The 15,249-nt window shown below is 40.8% G+C and overlaps 1 protein-coding gene across 2 annotated transcripts in view; it reads right to left on the reverse strand.

Moving 5' to 3' along the window:
- The window catches only part of LOC131219095 (homeobox protein HOX1A-like), a 36,131-nt gene that overhangs the window by 7,516 nt on the left and 13,366 nt on the right, over positions 1 to 15,249 (reverse strand). For both annotated transcript variants that reach the window (XM_058214094.1, XM_058214095.1), the window contains exons 3-7: positions 6,156 to 6,321; positions 5,906 to 6,029; positions 5,690 to 5,802; positions 4,639 to 5,226; positions 2,913 to 3,374 (exon numbers count right to left, since the gene is read on the reverse strand). In XM_058214094.1, coding sequence (XP_058070077.1) covers positions 2,913 to 3,374; positions 4,639 to 5,226; positions 5,690 to 5,802; positions 5,906 to 6,029; positions 6,156 to 6,321 — 1,453 coding nt within the window. The remainder of the gene's footprint in view (positions 1 to 2,912; positions 3,375 to 4,638; positions 5,227 to 5,689; positions 5,803 to 5,905; positions 6,030 to 6,155; positions 6,322 to 15,249) is intronic.

Raw genomic sequence — 15,249 nt, forward strand, 5'->3', positions numbered from 1 at the left:
CCGATATGGGACACCTTGATTATGATGCCAGATGACCAGCTTAAGGCTGTCACATAGTACCTTAGCGAGAATGTCATAGATTTCATCCAATGTTGGTGGAACCTTCACTACCACCGCCAGTCTCTCTCGCTAACTAGGGTTGCAATGGTGAAGGCACGTGTCTTTGCTACGATCTTTAAGCAAAGCATGTTCCAAATGGAAGTTATGCCACCCAACACATGTTGGTGCCCTTCTTAAGGCCCTCCACGGCTTCTTAAGCGCCTTATGCCATGACATTCATAGTCATTGATGATGCTCCGGATGATGCAAACTTTGACACTGTCAAGGCCAATCAAATAGACCTACAATTCGAAGAACGTCTTCCTGGCCGATAGAGGGCAACAACTAACAAGGCCCCTCAACACTACGTCTCTCTAAGAAGATGTCTTGACCCCATATTTACCTACACCCTTGATTGGCCCCTCTTTCATCACCCCTTTCCCTTTACTAATTACCCCCTCCGCCTCCATCCCTTCTCCAAAAGCCTATTGATCACCTCTAGACCATACCTCATCTTCTACACCACCAATTTCCACCCTTCATCTCTGCCACCACCTTCCCCACCTCTTTCACTTTCTCAAGAAGCACTAGAGTGGAACCCTAGCATTTCCACATTCCCCTCTCTCCACTTCCTTTAGCATATACACATTCCCGAATGCCATTTTGAAGCTAAATCCAGTCTATCCCATTAGAAAATTTCTAATGAAGACCGTCGATAGTTTTGAGAGAGATCTCGCCTGCCCGAACCTCTCCCCTCTTTACCTTTTTTCTCTCCATTCTAACCCATTTCCCCTCAATGATTTCTTTGCCCCCTGCTTTCTTCTCCTAAGATGGTCTGTCTTGGTTTTCCTTACCCTTTTTACAATTTCCCCACTCTCCCTCACCTAATGGTTGCTTTTCCTAATCCCTGATTGCCTCTTCTAAAAATCATGCTCATGCCCCTGCTAGAGGCCCCCACTCTCATGCACCTTAGACTTGCTATGGCGGCCATGCACACTCCAGTGCCCTTGCCCCGACTCTTGGTGAGCCTCCCCCCTTTCTCCCTTCGACAGACCCACTTCTTCCCTTATTGAGAATGTAATTTTATTTTATTTTTTTCTTGAATCACCCTCTTTCAAGACCCCCTTGATTTGCTGAAGACCTTCCTCTTGAACCCGCCCTTGGTAATAACGCGTACCTTCCACCTCCTGAACAGGCTCTCGAGAAGAATGGCTCAATGTCACCCCTCACAATTTTGACCTTGAATGATACGAACGGTTCAATGTTGCCCTAGCATCTCTGAGTCTAGCTTGTCGCATTTAAGATATGGGCATACTTGTAACCACAAATAACAACAACAATAATAATAATAAAAGAAATGTTTTACAAATGTGTGTGAATCTGGAGGATAAAAAGCATGTGTTGGAGCACTTGTATCCATGTCCAGCACCAACAATTATCCCATGTCTTAGTAACAAGAGGGAGAACTAGACTGCTCTTCTATGACTTTAGGGGCACTTGGTACCCCCATACATATTGCCAACCCAGGGGAAATGAAATGTGATAGATGATACAGATTGTTTTGGAAGCAAGAACTGTTCCACGCAGATTTTGAGCCACGATTGATGCTCGAATCACAAAGTAGACAAGCAATCATACTAACAGATCTTAGGTATGGAAAAATAATGGGGTTCGTTCATAACCCATGATCAAGGTGTTCTGTCATGGTAACGGTGGCCGTAACGGCCACCACCGTTACCTTTACGGCAAGGGTTGTAACGGCTGTTACAGCCCCCGTAACGGCCATCACGGTCTCTTTTTTTTTTGAAAAAAATCCAGAGAAACATGTATTTGTCCCATAATGTTGATTAAAAAGTATGAAAAACCTATATCTGCCCCCATAACAGACAATTATGGGATTGTTATGGCCTTTATAGGGGACGTAACGTGCCGTTAACAGAAATTACGAGTCATTTTTTTTCCATAATAGGTGTTACGGCCGTTACAACCTCGTTACGTGTAACAGTTACCACCGTTACCTTTACGTAACGGCCTTTACGGCACACCATGCCCATGACACAACTATCTTACCTGACATGCACACGAGAAACAACACATTGTTGACATCTTGATGCAGAACAAAATAAACCACAAGATGTAGTTTGGTATGCCCTAAAGTTTCACTCTAGTAGACCTTGGAAAAGTAGTGTACCATGACAATGAAATAGTTGACCTGCGATGGGCAAACCTAATAACTGAATGTGTGTGATAACTCTGATGGCTATCATGATAGTATATCTTGCATCACTCCCCACAGATGGAAATGTGGCACATATATGAGATCTAAACCTTTCATCAGGTCCCACCATGTACAGGTTGGTGGATAATCAGCTTTATTGCCTTTGTTTACTTTTGGTTTTCGACAATATTTGAACAATAAAAAATGTGATTGAACATCATTTACTCAAAACCATAGTTTGAATCTGATGCCATGTTTTTGTAGAATCCGAAAGGTTTAATCAGAATGGTTAGTTGATTCATTCGAATGTTTGAGTTTCCAGGAGTGGTGTCTACTTATATAGGTATTTATTATACACTTAAAATTAGTTCTATTTTCTAATGTAAAAGTTATATCTAAAGCTAAAACTCTTTGAAAAAAAAAATGCACTAGGAGGACTCTCCGGGCTTCTGCCTAGGCATCGTGTAATGTATTAGGTGTTGAGTGCGCCTGGCTCCTACAATGCAGAATTGAAGATGCATTTAGAATGCCATATTTTCCATATTGACTGAAACCATGTCAGATTTTCTGCCGAGATTTACAAAGTTACAGCTATTCATGACTTTAAAAATAACTGAATTCAGAAAACCAGCATAAAAAACATACAGCTTAGTACCTGAGATACTGCTAGTGAGAAACTTCTGGAGCCTGATGTGGTAGCTTTCTTTGCGCTACTATCAGTATCAGATTTAGGATTATCTTTCAGTTGCTTAGCTACTGAATGATTGGTGCCTTCAACTTCCAGTTTCTCACAGGTATTCCTATTTGGAGATACTGATTTGGGATTATCTTTCTGCAGCTTAGCTACTGAATGATTGGTGCTTTCAACTTCCAGTTTCTCACAAGTATTCCTATTTGGGATATTTGCAGCTACTCCCACTTGGTCTATAATTGGCTTTGGTAACATATCTTTCACTGCAGGAGTGCTTTGGGCCTTGGTAGAAAATTGTTCATTCTGGAGCGTTCGAGCGTTTCTCTTTGATGGTATAACATTATCACTCTTCTCTCTCCTTGGTGTACTCATCTCTGTCCAGTCTTCATCATCACTCAAATCGGAAGGTATATTTCCATATGTTTCCTTCATAAATCAGCACAAGATAAACAAGGATGAGCCAACCCGTAACCAAACAGGGTAACTAAAGTTTAGCAGAAGCATTTTAGAGTAGAACCAGCTGACCCAATTAGGACATGGCTTAGATGATCTGATGATGATGATGGTTTTAGAGCAGAACCCTGTAGGACTTTGAAGTTCGAATCCTACTATCCCCACACGTGCCACCATGACATGATTGTAGGAGATCAAGGCCGTTCATCAGGTGAGTGCCTCCATTGATTTGCCATTGCCCCAAAAACAGACCAGTCTGGTCGTCAAATGGTCACAAGTGTACACTGAATGTGGATTCTGTTCAAACTTTTGTATCTGTCCACTTTCTTCATAAATGTGTGGCCCAATGGATCACTGGACTCGGCTGATTTTTAAGCCACTGGATATAAACAAAAAGGGCTCACCTGATGAACGTCCTAAATCCATCACAAATTGGCCACATTTGCAGAGTAAGATTTGAAATTCTACTCACTCGAGTAGCAGCACATTCACTTTACTGTAAATGAATGACACTAGTCAAATTTGAGTTGAAGTTAGCATTAGCAACAAATCAGGACAATGACAGAGGAAGATGCCCTGCAAGAAAAATAAATTCTTTAGCAGCAAGTTTCTGTTGTGACATGACTACATTTAGGAGATCTCGAAAGTCCATGAGCCCATCATGGAAATAATCCGTGGTCTGAAGTTTTTAACAATCAGATGGTCCAACTAATGGACTCTTGACCATTGAACAAGGATAATCGGCCATTTTCTTCAACCATCCACCTGCACACCACAATAGGACTGTTTGGATTGTACAGTTGGTGTGATTTTTGTGATGTGCCCATCCATAAAAAGGCCCACAAAAGATGCAGTCTGGACCAGTGTATGCACACAAAAAAAAAAAGTTTGTGGTGTATTCCTTCTTATCATTCCCCAAAATAGATAAAAGAGACATGGCAAAGATGTACAGCAGGTCTTGAAAGCCATTTAAACATAATTACGCTCATATCTTCTACACACTACATTTTTCAAAAATTTCGCATGTCATGCCCAACAGAACACGTTGATCTATGCACACATCTCGGTATCATAGAACTACTATGTTCGTATAATGCATCCACTCTCTCAGTCTAGTAGCTTCCTATCCAAGTACCAAATAGCATTTTGTGCCCTGTAATCACAGACATACAGTGGAACATAGCATGAAGTTGAAAACCCCAACATAAAAATTGATATGTAATGAAGGGAAACTTACATCATGCAGCTTCTTGTAGTCCAGCCGTACACAATGCCTTTTTCCTGAAATAGGAGGAGCAATTTTACCACTTGGATCTGGTTCCAATAAGGATATAAGCTCAGAATTTAGCGGTTTTCTCTTTTCAGGGCTCATTTTAGATCTTCCTTTACCCAACCTATCAACAGGATCAGAGTGATTCCTTGATGAGCCCACAGGAACCTCATCTGAGCTTGAAGAAGCATTATCATGGCTTGAAGCACTCGAACCACTGGAATCGGATGTGAATTCAGATTCATCAGAGCTTGAGCCTTCCTTTTGTACCTTATTGTCAACATCTGGAACATCAGGATCATAATCCTTATCCTCTGAATCATCAGAGGAAAATCCAGAACGTTCATGTTGCTCTTCACTGGCGGAAGTACTTGAGTCATCAGATATGGAGCTAGAATCTAACTCTTCAGAACTTGAGCCTTCCTTTGGAACCCTCTCGCTAAGATCTGGACCATCAGGATCATAATCATCATCCTCTGAATCATCTGATGGAAGCCCTAAGTCATCATACTGCTTATCCCCGGCTGCACTAGCAGCTGCCTCAGGAAAAACCTCCTGCATGTGAGAAGAAAATAAAATTAGGGTTTAATAATTGAGGATTCTAAAGGCAGAAATCTCTGAGCCAGGAATAGCTATTTCTAAGACAGAAGTAGAACTGATAATGGGCCAGGCTGGTGTATTGGGTTTCAATGCACATCCCAATGAAGCTGGGTTTTGCCCTTTTTTTATGGCCTGTGATTGAGCTGGGAAGTTTTATCAAATTTTCTATTGAGACTTGGTCTAAATCCACACCTGAGCCTGTTTATGACTGTTACTCGACAGGCCTAGGATTTCAGCCCCAACTGAGAAAGAGGGTTGGACCCAGGCCTGGTTTTTAGGCCTGATAACCAACAGTCGAAGAGAGGACTGGCATAAACCTGAACTATTGCTACCCCCTATGCAGAAGCAGATCCAACAGGGCATTCAGTAGTCTGTACAATAACCAAAATACGAGATAATAATGGTTTATACAATGCACCTCCCACTTGTCTTCAATGGAAAGGTTGGTTTCTTGAATGTCATTAAGTAAGTCAACGCAATCTACTTTACAATTGCATCCAGGACATAGCCAACTTTCATCTCCAGGAGGAACTGCAAGGAAGCAACAAAGAAGGGAGCCCATACTTAGAACATGTTCTTCATGTAAACACCAACTTGAAATCTCAAAAACCACTGTAGAAGGTTTGAGTGTTACTTTCTTCATTTAACAATGGGGGAATCAAACACTTCTGATGAAAGCCACGATCGCAGATGCCGTCACAGAGTATAATATCATTATTAGCAGAAAATTCTTTGGAGCCACATTTGGCACAAAAGATCTGCCAAAAGATGACCACATGGTTAACCAATCAATGCTCCCTTTAACTGTTTTGTATCAATTACATCTTGAAAAGTATAGACAGAATTGATCAATGATGTTATGGAAGAGTAAAGATTTTACATACATCATCAGAGTCGATTTGTCCCTCAGAATCAAATAAAGATTCCTGAAACTTTCCCTCAGAGCATATATTATCGAGATTCTGAAATATATCTCGTATTTTTAATTTGCAACGTAAAATTTCAGATGTGGCACGTTGAAGCTCCTTCTCTGGCCTTAATTTTTCTGCACTGCAAATTTAAGCAAATGGCTAAATTTAGAAAAGTCACGGGGTCATCAACTCAAAATATAAAATTGCTCCATACGATGCATGCAGCATTGCACGCAATGGTTATATTGGAAGGAGTAACATGCAGCAGCTGCAGATTACTGATAAACAATGAATAATCATGGCCAAGTAGGACAACTGATATACCCCACAGGAAATCAATCTTTCATCATCAATAGTAAATGATGTTTTATTAAAGAAAATAACAGAACCTAGGTCAAAGGTCTCATATGAAATAAAATATCAAAACAAAACATTCACACTGAATTTAATGATAAAGTGACAACAATTCATATGAAATAAAAAAATGATAAAAGTAACCCAAATATTGATAGGGACATCACGCGCACACGCACGCCCCCCTACGCACGTACGTAAGGAGGATGGCCCCACCATCGATCTGGATCGATGACGATTTCCAGGGAGGGTCTCCTAGTTAGAGGACTGCGTTTTGTTTCGTTTGAGTGGACCTGGTAGTCATGTGATCCCACCATGGGTTCTCATGATCGTAGCCCACTATTCTAATTAATCTAGTACTTTGCGTTTTTCTTATTATTGTTATTAAGAGTATCATGGACGGTTTAGATTACTTTGATTAATTGTTATTTTTTATTACTTCGTCGCCAAGTAATAGGTTGCGCACATGGCGTGAGTTTTGGGGTAAAGGGTTTTATTATAAATAAGCACCCCTTGTAGTCTTTTTTATTCATTGAAGATTAGTAAAATTTCTGCGTTTTTTCTGCTCCTCTAAATTTCTGAGTTGTGGAGACTCAATTGGGTGTGAACCCTCCCTTACGCCAAAGGTTGACTACCGTGGTGTGACGCCACACCTATCCCAATTCACCCCCACCTTTTTCCATCCATATTTCTCTTCTCCTACAATCATCTACACTTCAAATTCATCCTCTATTGCAACCGTTTTTCTCTTTACAATAGATTTGCAGAATCTGGCCCTACAGGAGGGCTGAAACTTCGGCGGAGCACCACGCACAAACCGTGCATCGGATCGAGCTGAAATTTAAAGGTTTTGGAGTCCACCCCTGTCCGACCAGGGCCAAGCTGGCCTTTTTCTGAGTAGTGGGCCCTACACACGTGCGGTCGGGATCACACGCACGTGTGTCTGGGCCATTTCTGTTGTCCACACGTGCGGTACTTCTCTGGTTTGTCTCTCTCCTCTTTTTCAATCTTCTTTCACCCAAAATCCCTAAACCTAACCTAAATTATTCAAATCCCCAATTTTATGCCCTTTCTTCAACCTTAGGGTTCCTCGAATTAAAATTTTTGAATCCCTTGGATTGAGGAAATAATTTCTGTGCATGTGTGGATGAATTTACCCTCCTCTGATTCTTGTTTGGTCTATAATTTTGATTGATCCAGCCCTAGCATGTGTAGGCCTGGATCCGCATAAGGTTCCCCTTAATTGAGTGTTGGAACTTTTGTGTGGGATGTGGAATTTTGTGTAATTGTTTTTGAACTAGTGTAATCTAAAGCCTGAAAATCTTGTACATCATACTTGAATTTCATGTCCTGCATCAAATATACTTCCATACAACCAATGCATTGACTAGCAATGACTGTTATGCCGAATTTAATAATCATTATGGGATCTAAAGACCGAGGACAGAGACCACTGTTTTGGTGTACTACAATTTTATAGAGCAAAATCAACACAAGCTACAAAGCCAACCATGACCGTAGTGCTCCAGCATTTCAAAACTAATTAATGCAAGTGATGTCATTGGAAACTTGGATAGTGCCACATGTTGGACATTTTTAAGCGAGTTGTCCAAACGAATTCCCCACAAAGCTTTCCTTTCATCTGTCCAAACGAATTCCCCACAAAGCTTTCCTTTCATCTCTCTCTCTCTCTCTCTCTCTCTCTCTCTCTCTCTCTCTCTCTCTCTCTACATGAATTTATTTTGTTAAACCAAAAATCTCTTACTCCAATCCCTCAAGCTTGCCTTCGTTCTCTATTGTTCAAGAAACTACTCGTATGGATTTCCTCCCATGCTCTAGATTTTATTTCGTTTTTAGTTATAGCTACCATGACACATAAGGCAAAAAGAGAGGGAGAGGGAAAGAGAGAGAGAGAGAAGAAGAAGAAGAAGAAATACACGCAAGGTTTTTGGTTCTTTTTCATTTTATTTTTTTTTTGTTCTTTTGTTAGGGTTCTCAAACTTTTTAAGAGTGATGTTCATGAATACTATTTCTTGAATTGATTTTATGTTTTGTTAATTGATTGTGCATTTTTTTAAGGTAACACAACTTTTATTAAAAAACGCTAGATGGAAAAAACATACAACGACGACCCAGCCATTTCAAACCAATCGCCATGGTTGGAGGCTAAATTATGATTAACCTACTCTATCACATCAACTAAATTATGATTTCCTTAAGTCGAACTAAGGAAATACCCCCATACCTCCCGTGCAAAAGGACAATGAATAAAAAGGTGATCGAACGATTTTTTACTCTTCATGCAAAAGAAGCATATGTTCGGAAGAATGAGAGACCTATTTTGTAGGTCATCAACCTTCAAGACTCTTTCTATCCACAAGCCACACAAACACTGCCACCCGAGGAGCCCCATAAAACCAACTGTGAAAAGGGTGAAAAGGCGGGAGACTATGAGAGCCCACTATCATAAGTTCATAACTGGGAAGAGCGCATGGAGAATCTACTAAAGCAGTGAGCAGACCAAATCATAGTCTTCTTCTTGAGTTGAAGGGGATACATTATTGAGGAGTTCCAGAAGGGGCGCTAACTCCACAATCTCTTCCTTCGGAAAGGACTCCACACAAATGACTTGCCACAGAAAGAATATCAATGCTAAATAGGGGTGAAACGGTCTGTGGCTATCACTACAATTCTAGGGAACATAACTTGGAGCAGCTTACACCACACCACACCACACATCAACCCAAAAACATGTGTGCTTCCCATCACCAAGACTAAAAGCTACTCCCTGCCGAAAGAGATACTCTATAGCCATTATTGCCTTCCAAACTGCAGAGGCCCAATGTAGGGAAGAGGATTTGATCATTTAACCTCCCTCCTATGTGCCATACTTGCTAACAATTACATTTTTCCAAAGCCCTTTTGATGTGGTTCGCAATTTCCAAAGCCACTTACCGAGAACAGCAGTATTAATAAGACCTAATTCCTTAAGCCCCACTCCCCCTTCCGAAATAGGCTTACAGACCTCCCCCCATATTAGGAGGTGGAACTTGTGTCCCTCGTTAGCCCCTCTCCAAAAGAAGTCTCTTCTCATTTTTTTTCAATTCTATCTAGCACCGACTTAGGGCATTTGAAGAGAGACATGAAGTACATTAGCATGTTGGAGAGTAAGCTGCTTTAATGAGGGTTAGCCGACCGCCAAAAGATAGGATCCAACACTTCCAACTAATTAGCTTCCTTTCGATTCTTTCAATAACCTTGTCCCAAAGATGCTTGATTGGCTTACCTATGCAAAGAGGAAGACCCAAGTACAATGATGGAAAAGAACCTGATTTTCAACCAAATACATTCGCCAACCGACGTAAATCATCATCTGAAACATGAATCCTAGCCATCTCACTTTTAGCCGCATTAATCTTAAGCCCCGAAATAGCTTCAAAACAAACCAAAATCTTGCATAAATTGTCCACCGACCTCGCATCTGCATCACAAAATGATGAAGAGGTAAGGCGAGAGGGTATCTCCTAGCCTTAAACCCCTCAAGGCCTTAAAGAAACCTTAATGCGCCCCGTTAACCAAAACCGAAAAGCGAGTGGACTGCACACATGCCCTCATCCAACCTTTCCACTTGTGACCACACCCCAACCGATCTAGCATATAGTCTAGGAACTTCTAGCTGACGTGATCATATGACGTTTCCAGATCTAGTTTACAAACCACCCCGCTAATCTTTTGTCTATGCTGGGAATCAATGCATTTGTGCGCGATTAAAGTAGTGTCAAGAATCTGTCTCCCAAAAACAAAGGCCCCCTGATTATTGGCAATGACATTGGAAAGGACTCCCCTAAATTGCATAGCTAGGACATGGACAAGATCCTATATGGGCCTCCTATCAGACTTATAGGACGAAAATCATTCAATTGTTCTACCCCTTCCAACTTTGGAATAAGAACAATACACAAGGACCCCAAATATTTTGATAGCCGACTCCACTAGTAAAATTTGACCATGAACTCCAAAACAAATTTTTAATGGTATGCCAGAAATTTTGGAAAAACGCCATAGGGAATCCGCCAGGATTGGGAACTTCATCACCACTTAAGGAATCAATGGCACATTTAACCTCCTCTTTTGAGAAAGGAGCCTCAAGAGAAGAAGAGTCTTCATTGGATATTTTGTTGAAGTCCAAGTTGTCAAAACATGGCCTATTCCAAGAGACAACTGAAAGGAGATTCTCATAGAAGGATACAACAGACTCACAAATCTTACCCTCATTTGATATTCTTTTACTGCCCACTATCAAGCTGCCAATGCGGTTGCATCTAGCCCGAGCACTAGCTATGCTATGAAAGTAGCGAGTATTTTTGTCTCCCTCCCTATTTGATTTTCTCTTCCTTTGAATGCTTATCGTATTTGGCATAAAGTTCTGATCTTTCATCCCTATTCTCAACCAACAGTTCTCCACCATCTTCTAAAAGGTCCAGATCGTTAATCTCTGAAACCATACTATCAAACTCCACCTCCCGATTTTTAAGAACATCATGTTTCCACCCTTTGATTTTATTTTATTTTTCTTTCAGCTATATAAGGTTAAAGCTCAGCCTAAAACCAACATAACCACAAACCTACAACGATCTCCACCAATCATTAATGCACTCCTTGAAGCCACCAATTTCTAACCAAACTAGCTCAAATTTGAACGGTTTGGGGCCCTAGTCGTCATTGGGAACCCCCAAGATAATAGGCGATGGTCGGAAATCGGTCTTGACAAACCCCTTTGTCACATAAGCAGAAACTTTTCGATCCAGCTTGAGGAGATCTGAAGTCTATCTAGCTTAGAAAGAATTGGATTTCTGTGCCCATTGGACCACATAAATTTAGCACCTGCAAGTGTAAATCCAACATTTCAAGTCTGACAACCTAGTCAGCGAACCTCAACAAACTAGTCGTCATTTTGCCCCCGTTGGACTTCTCGTGCAGAAACCGCACGACATTGAAATCACCCCACACACACCAAGGGACATCCCATTTCTGCCTGACACAGTCTAGTTCAACCTAGAACTGTTCTCTGAAGTTACCAGGGTAAGGTCAATAGACAAAGGTGAAAACCTATCAGTTACACGAGGAGATTTCTTACAACAATATAGATAGGGAAAAAGAACCTAGAAAGGAATCAACCCCTCTTCCACATATCAACATTCCAAGCAGGTTGAATCCCCCCAAAAAAAAAAAAAAAAAAGAAAAAGAATTGACAGATTCCCATCCCTTTTAATTCCCCGTACTAAATCAAGCGTACCTCTGTCAATAGCTTGAAGTTTGATCTCCTGCAATGCTATGATTTCTGCTTTCGCCTTGGAGCAAAATTTTCAAATTTGGGCTCTTTTGACCTTGCACCCCAGACCTCTAACATTCCATGATAGAACTATCATTGGTCACCTCCTTTCCCCAATCTTCCCCTCTTGGCTAAACCTGATCTGGTTGTTGAGTCGTAATTGATGGAACATTCAAGGGTGAGGAGCTCCCTAAAGCCTTTAGGAGACCTTTTGCCCTTCAAATTCTACAACTCATGTTGTCTTTCAATCGCTTTATTTCTAATAAACTGGTGAAAGTCAATAACATTCTCATTGCAAGCCCCAAAGGACATACCTACCATGCCCCCAACCCTATCGAGAACATCCTTGAACCATTGAAATTGTTCTTTTGTGATGGAATCTTCATTTGGAATGTGACAACAACTGTTGTTGATCACCACCAGCTGCATGCGATCTTCGGTCTCCAAGACATCGTTGACATTGGATGCACAAAGTGGTGTGATAATAACTGCCTCATCCAACAAATCTTCTGCCTCCGAATCATCATGTCTTCAGCTGCATCCACATTTACCCATCTATCCGAAGAACCATCGCTCTGTCATCGATCTAACACGTCTGACATTTTCTTTGACAGGCTAGAAAGAAAGAATGCAGAGATTACCTAAAAGCAATATCTAAGAACCCTGACCAAACCAATTTTGACCAGACTCAGCAATTGAAATAGGCGAGGTAACTTAAAACCCATGTCAACTAGCTAGTCAACTATTATCTTCAAATAAAAAATAAAAAACCAACTTTACTAATTAAACTTCAAACCAACACCTCTACATGTAAGCAAACGCCTCAACCACTATGATGTAAGTTATTTTACTTTAGTTATTTTTAGTATATCTCTACACCAAAGTAGATTAAAATGGGTATCGCTAGTTGGACCAAACCACCCACAGAAATTGATCAAAGTCTAGTTCGGGTTTTAAAACTTTGCCTAAGAGACTTGGGGCTATTTGGCATGCATCATAGTGGTATTGGCACATAGCACTATCAGCATAGACAATTCTGTGCTTAGTGTGCTAACATGCTATGCTCATGATGGCATATTCGGCAAAATAACACTATTCCCCACAAGTGTTGATTGCCTCATTATGCAAATAGCTAGATGAGAGAGAGGGGGGAGGGGGGGGGGGGCGCGGAATCTAGCTATTTTGATAAGAAGATGCTAGTGTCGCTCGTGTAGCCACATCAAGAGAGGGAAGGGTAATGAGATCCACTGTCCATCAGATGTGCTGCCCCACTGTTCATCCTTGAGCCAAAAATAAGTCTAAGCCAAAATTTAGGTGGGTCACACCTTAGGGAACAATTAGGATGGGGACTCCTACCAAGTTCTGTGGGGCCCACCATGGTGTGTATATATGCCATCCAATCCATGCATTTAATAGGCCCTACCATAAGGAAGCATGCACCATAGATCAGGCCATTCTAAAACTAAGGTGGCCCCACTACTACATGAATTTAGAGCTTTGAGGCATGATTTTCCACTGTCCCTATGGTTTGGCCCACTTGAGTTCAAGATCAGTTTGATTTTTGGGATCAAGGCTAGACATGAGGCAGTGCACCTAATGGACAATGTGGATCTCACACAAACAAGTCATTTGTCTCACTTAAGCAGTAGGCACCACCCATATGACAAGGCAAGTGATGCCCGAGGAGTTTCCGTAAACAATGATGAGAGAAGGGGACTCCGCGTTTGGAGTGTGATACTTGATAAGATGTGCACTCAGAAATATGTATACATGACATGGTTATACTACGACGCAGACCATCCAAGTCATGGACTCAACCATGGATGGAGCATAACCTAAAAATTGCCCTCGCCTGTCTCAAACGTCGTGATGTGAGAAATTATCCAGCATTAATCATTGCACTATCCACAAGCCTATACTGATAGGTATCATGACTAGAAAATACCGTAGAAGTATTGTATTCATCATACCAACAATCATCAAAAAATAAACATATCCAGACGACACTATCCACACAACGTTATGATGCCACCAAATCGCTTGAGATGATGGAAAGGGATATGGAGGGTCTTAGATACGAATTATTGGTGAAGCAGGATCCTTAAAGCCAACCCAAAATGGCTGGGACAAGGCTATGATGGTGATATCGATAGGTTTTTTACTCATCTTATTCTTCATCAACAAAGTTTGGTCAGCCCAAAAATCTTGGCCTAGTTTGGAGGATTTGTGTAAGCAAACATGTTTAAATTAACACATAAGGGGGGCAATCAAACAGAATTCAGTGAGAAAAGTATTCAGGTTCAGTTCCTGATTTCTTGAGTTCCATATGCTCCATGTGATAACATTGCTACACGGTAGGCCAAAGTTTCGTAAACAGCTACCATGTTGGAAAGTGTCCATTGTATGAAAGCATTCTTTCAACATTTCAGAATGACCTGCGTATGCATATACATAAAGAAGAAATCCCAAATATATGAATAAGTGATAATCCTTTATGACCTGAAGCACATAAGAAAAGTGACTCTGATAAACCACCTTTTTCAACCAGCACTCCAAGGCCCTTCATGACAAGAGATCCACAAAACTTTCCATTTTGACCACCAGTCTGTTTACGGAAACATCGATCGGAACACGCACTCTTACTGAATATTCATTTACAGATATTCTAAAAGGTGCCAGGAATGGTAAACACAATTAGCATTTAGGCCCTACTGCAAGGGTTTGGATGCTCCCCAGTATTTTACCTAGAGTATACTTTAGTCGATTGCATATTTTGTATGCACTGTAGATTGATATATCTGCATTATCCCAAATTACACAGAATCATATGCCAGTCAATCATGTCAAGTTATAAGCAATGCAACCATTGCACTGTGATGTGGTATTATTACATCAAATATTTCTTTAATAATTCAGTGTTCTCTATCCACTTCTTCCAATATTCCAACCTATTCCCAGCCCAAACATTAAGAACTAAATGATGGATCTCAAAAACTTACAACCAGTGACTGGCTGGCCCACCCCTTGATAGAGTTGACATTTTCCCGAGTCAACTCATGAAAGTTTCGAACTTCAGCATCTAAATCCATAAACAAAAAATAATAATAATAATTACAAGAATAGAATTTCAGCATTACCTATCTTGTACTCTTTGCTTTTGTCTCCTCGTACTGATATTGCACATCTCAGAAACTAGGAAACATACTGCTAAAATAGTTTTGCTTAGTTTCGTAACCACATCAAAATATTGATGTTCAAGCATTGACATATTTTACCGGCACGTTGGCAGGGTGGAACCACTAACTGATACATTTCTTATTCCTATTAGTAACCCAAGGCCAACGAAACTTCCCAAGCTGGTTATCAAATTTGTTGATATGC

The sequence above is a fragment of the Magnolia sinica genome, chromosome 11, assembly GCF_029962835.1.
Source record: "Magnolia sinica isolate HGM2019 chromosome 11, MsV1, whole genome shotgun sequence".
NCBI classification, from domain to species: Eukaryota; Viridiplantae; Streptophyta; class Magnoliopsida; order Magnoliales; family Magnoliaceae; genus Magnolia; species Magnolia sinica.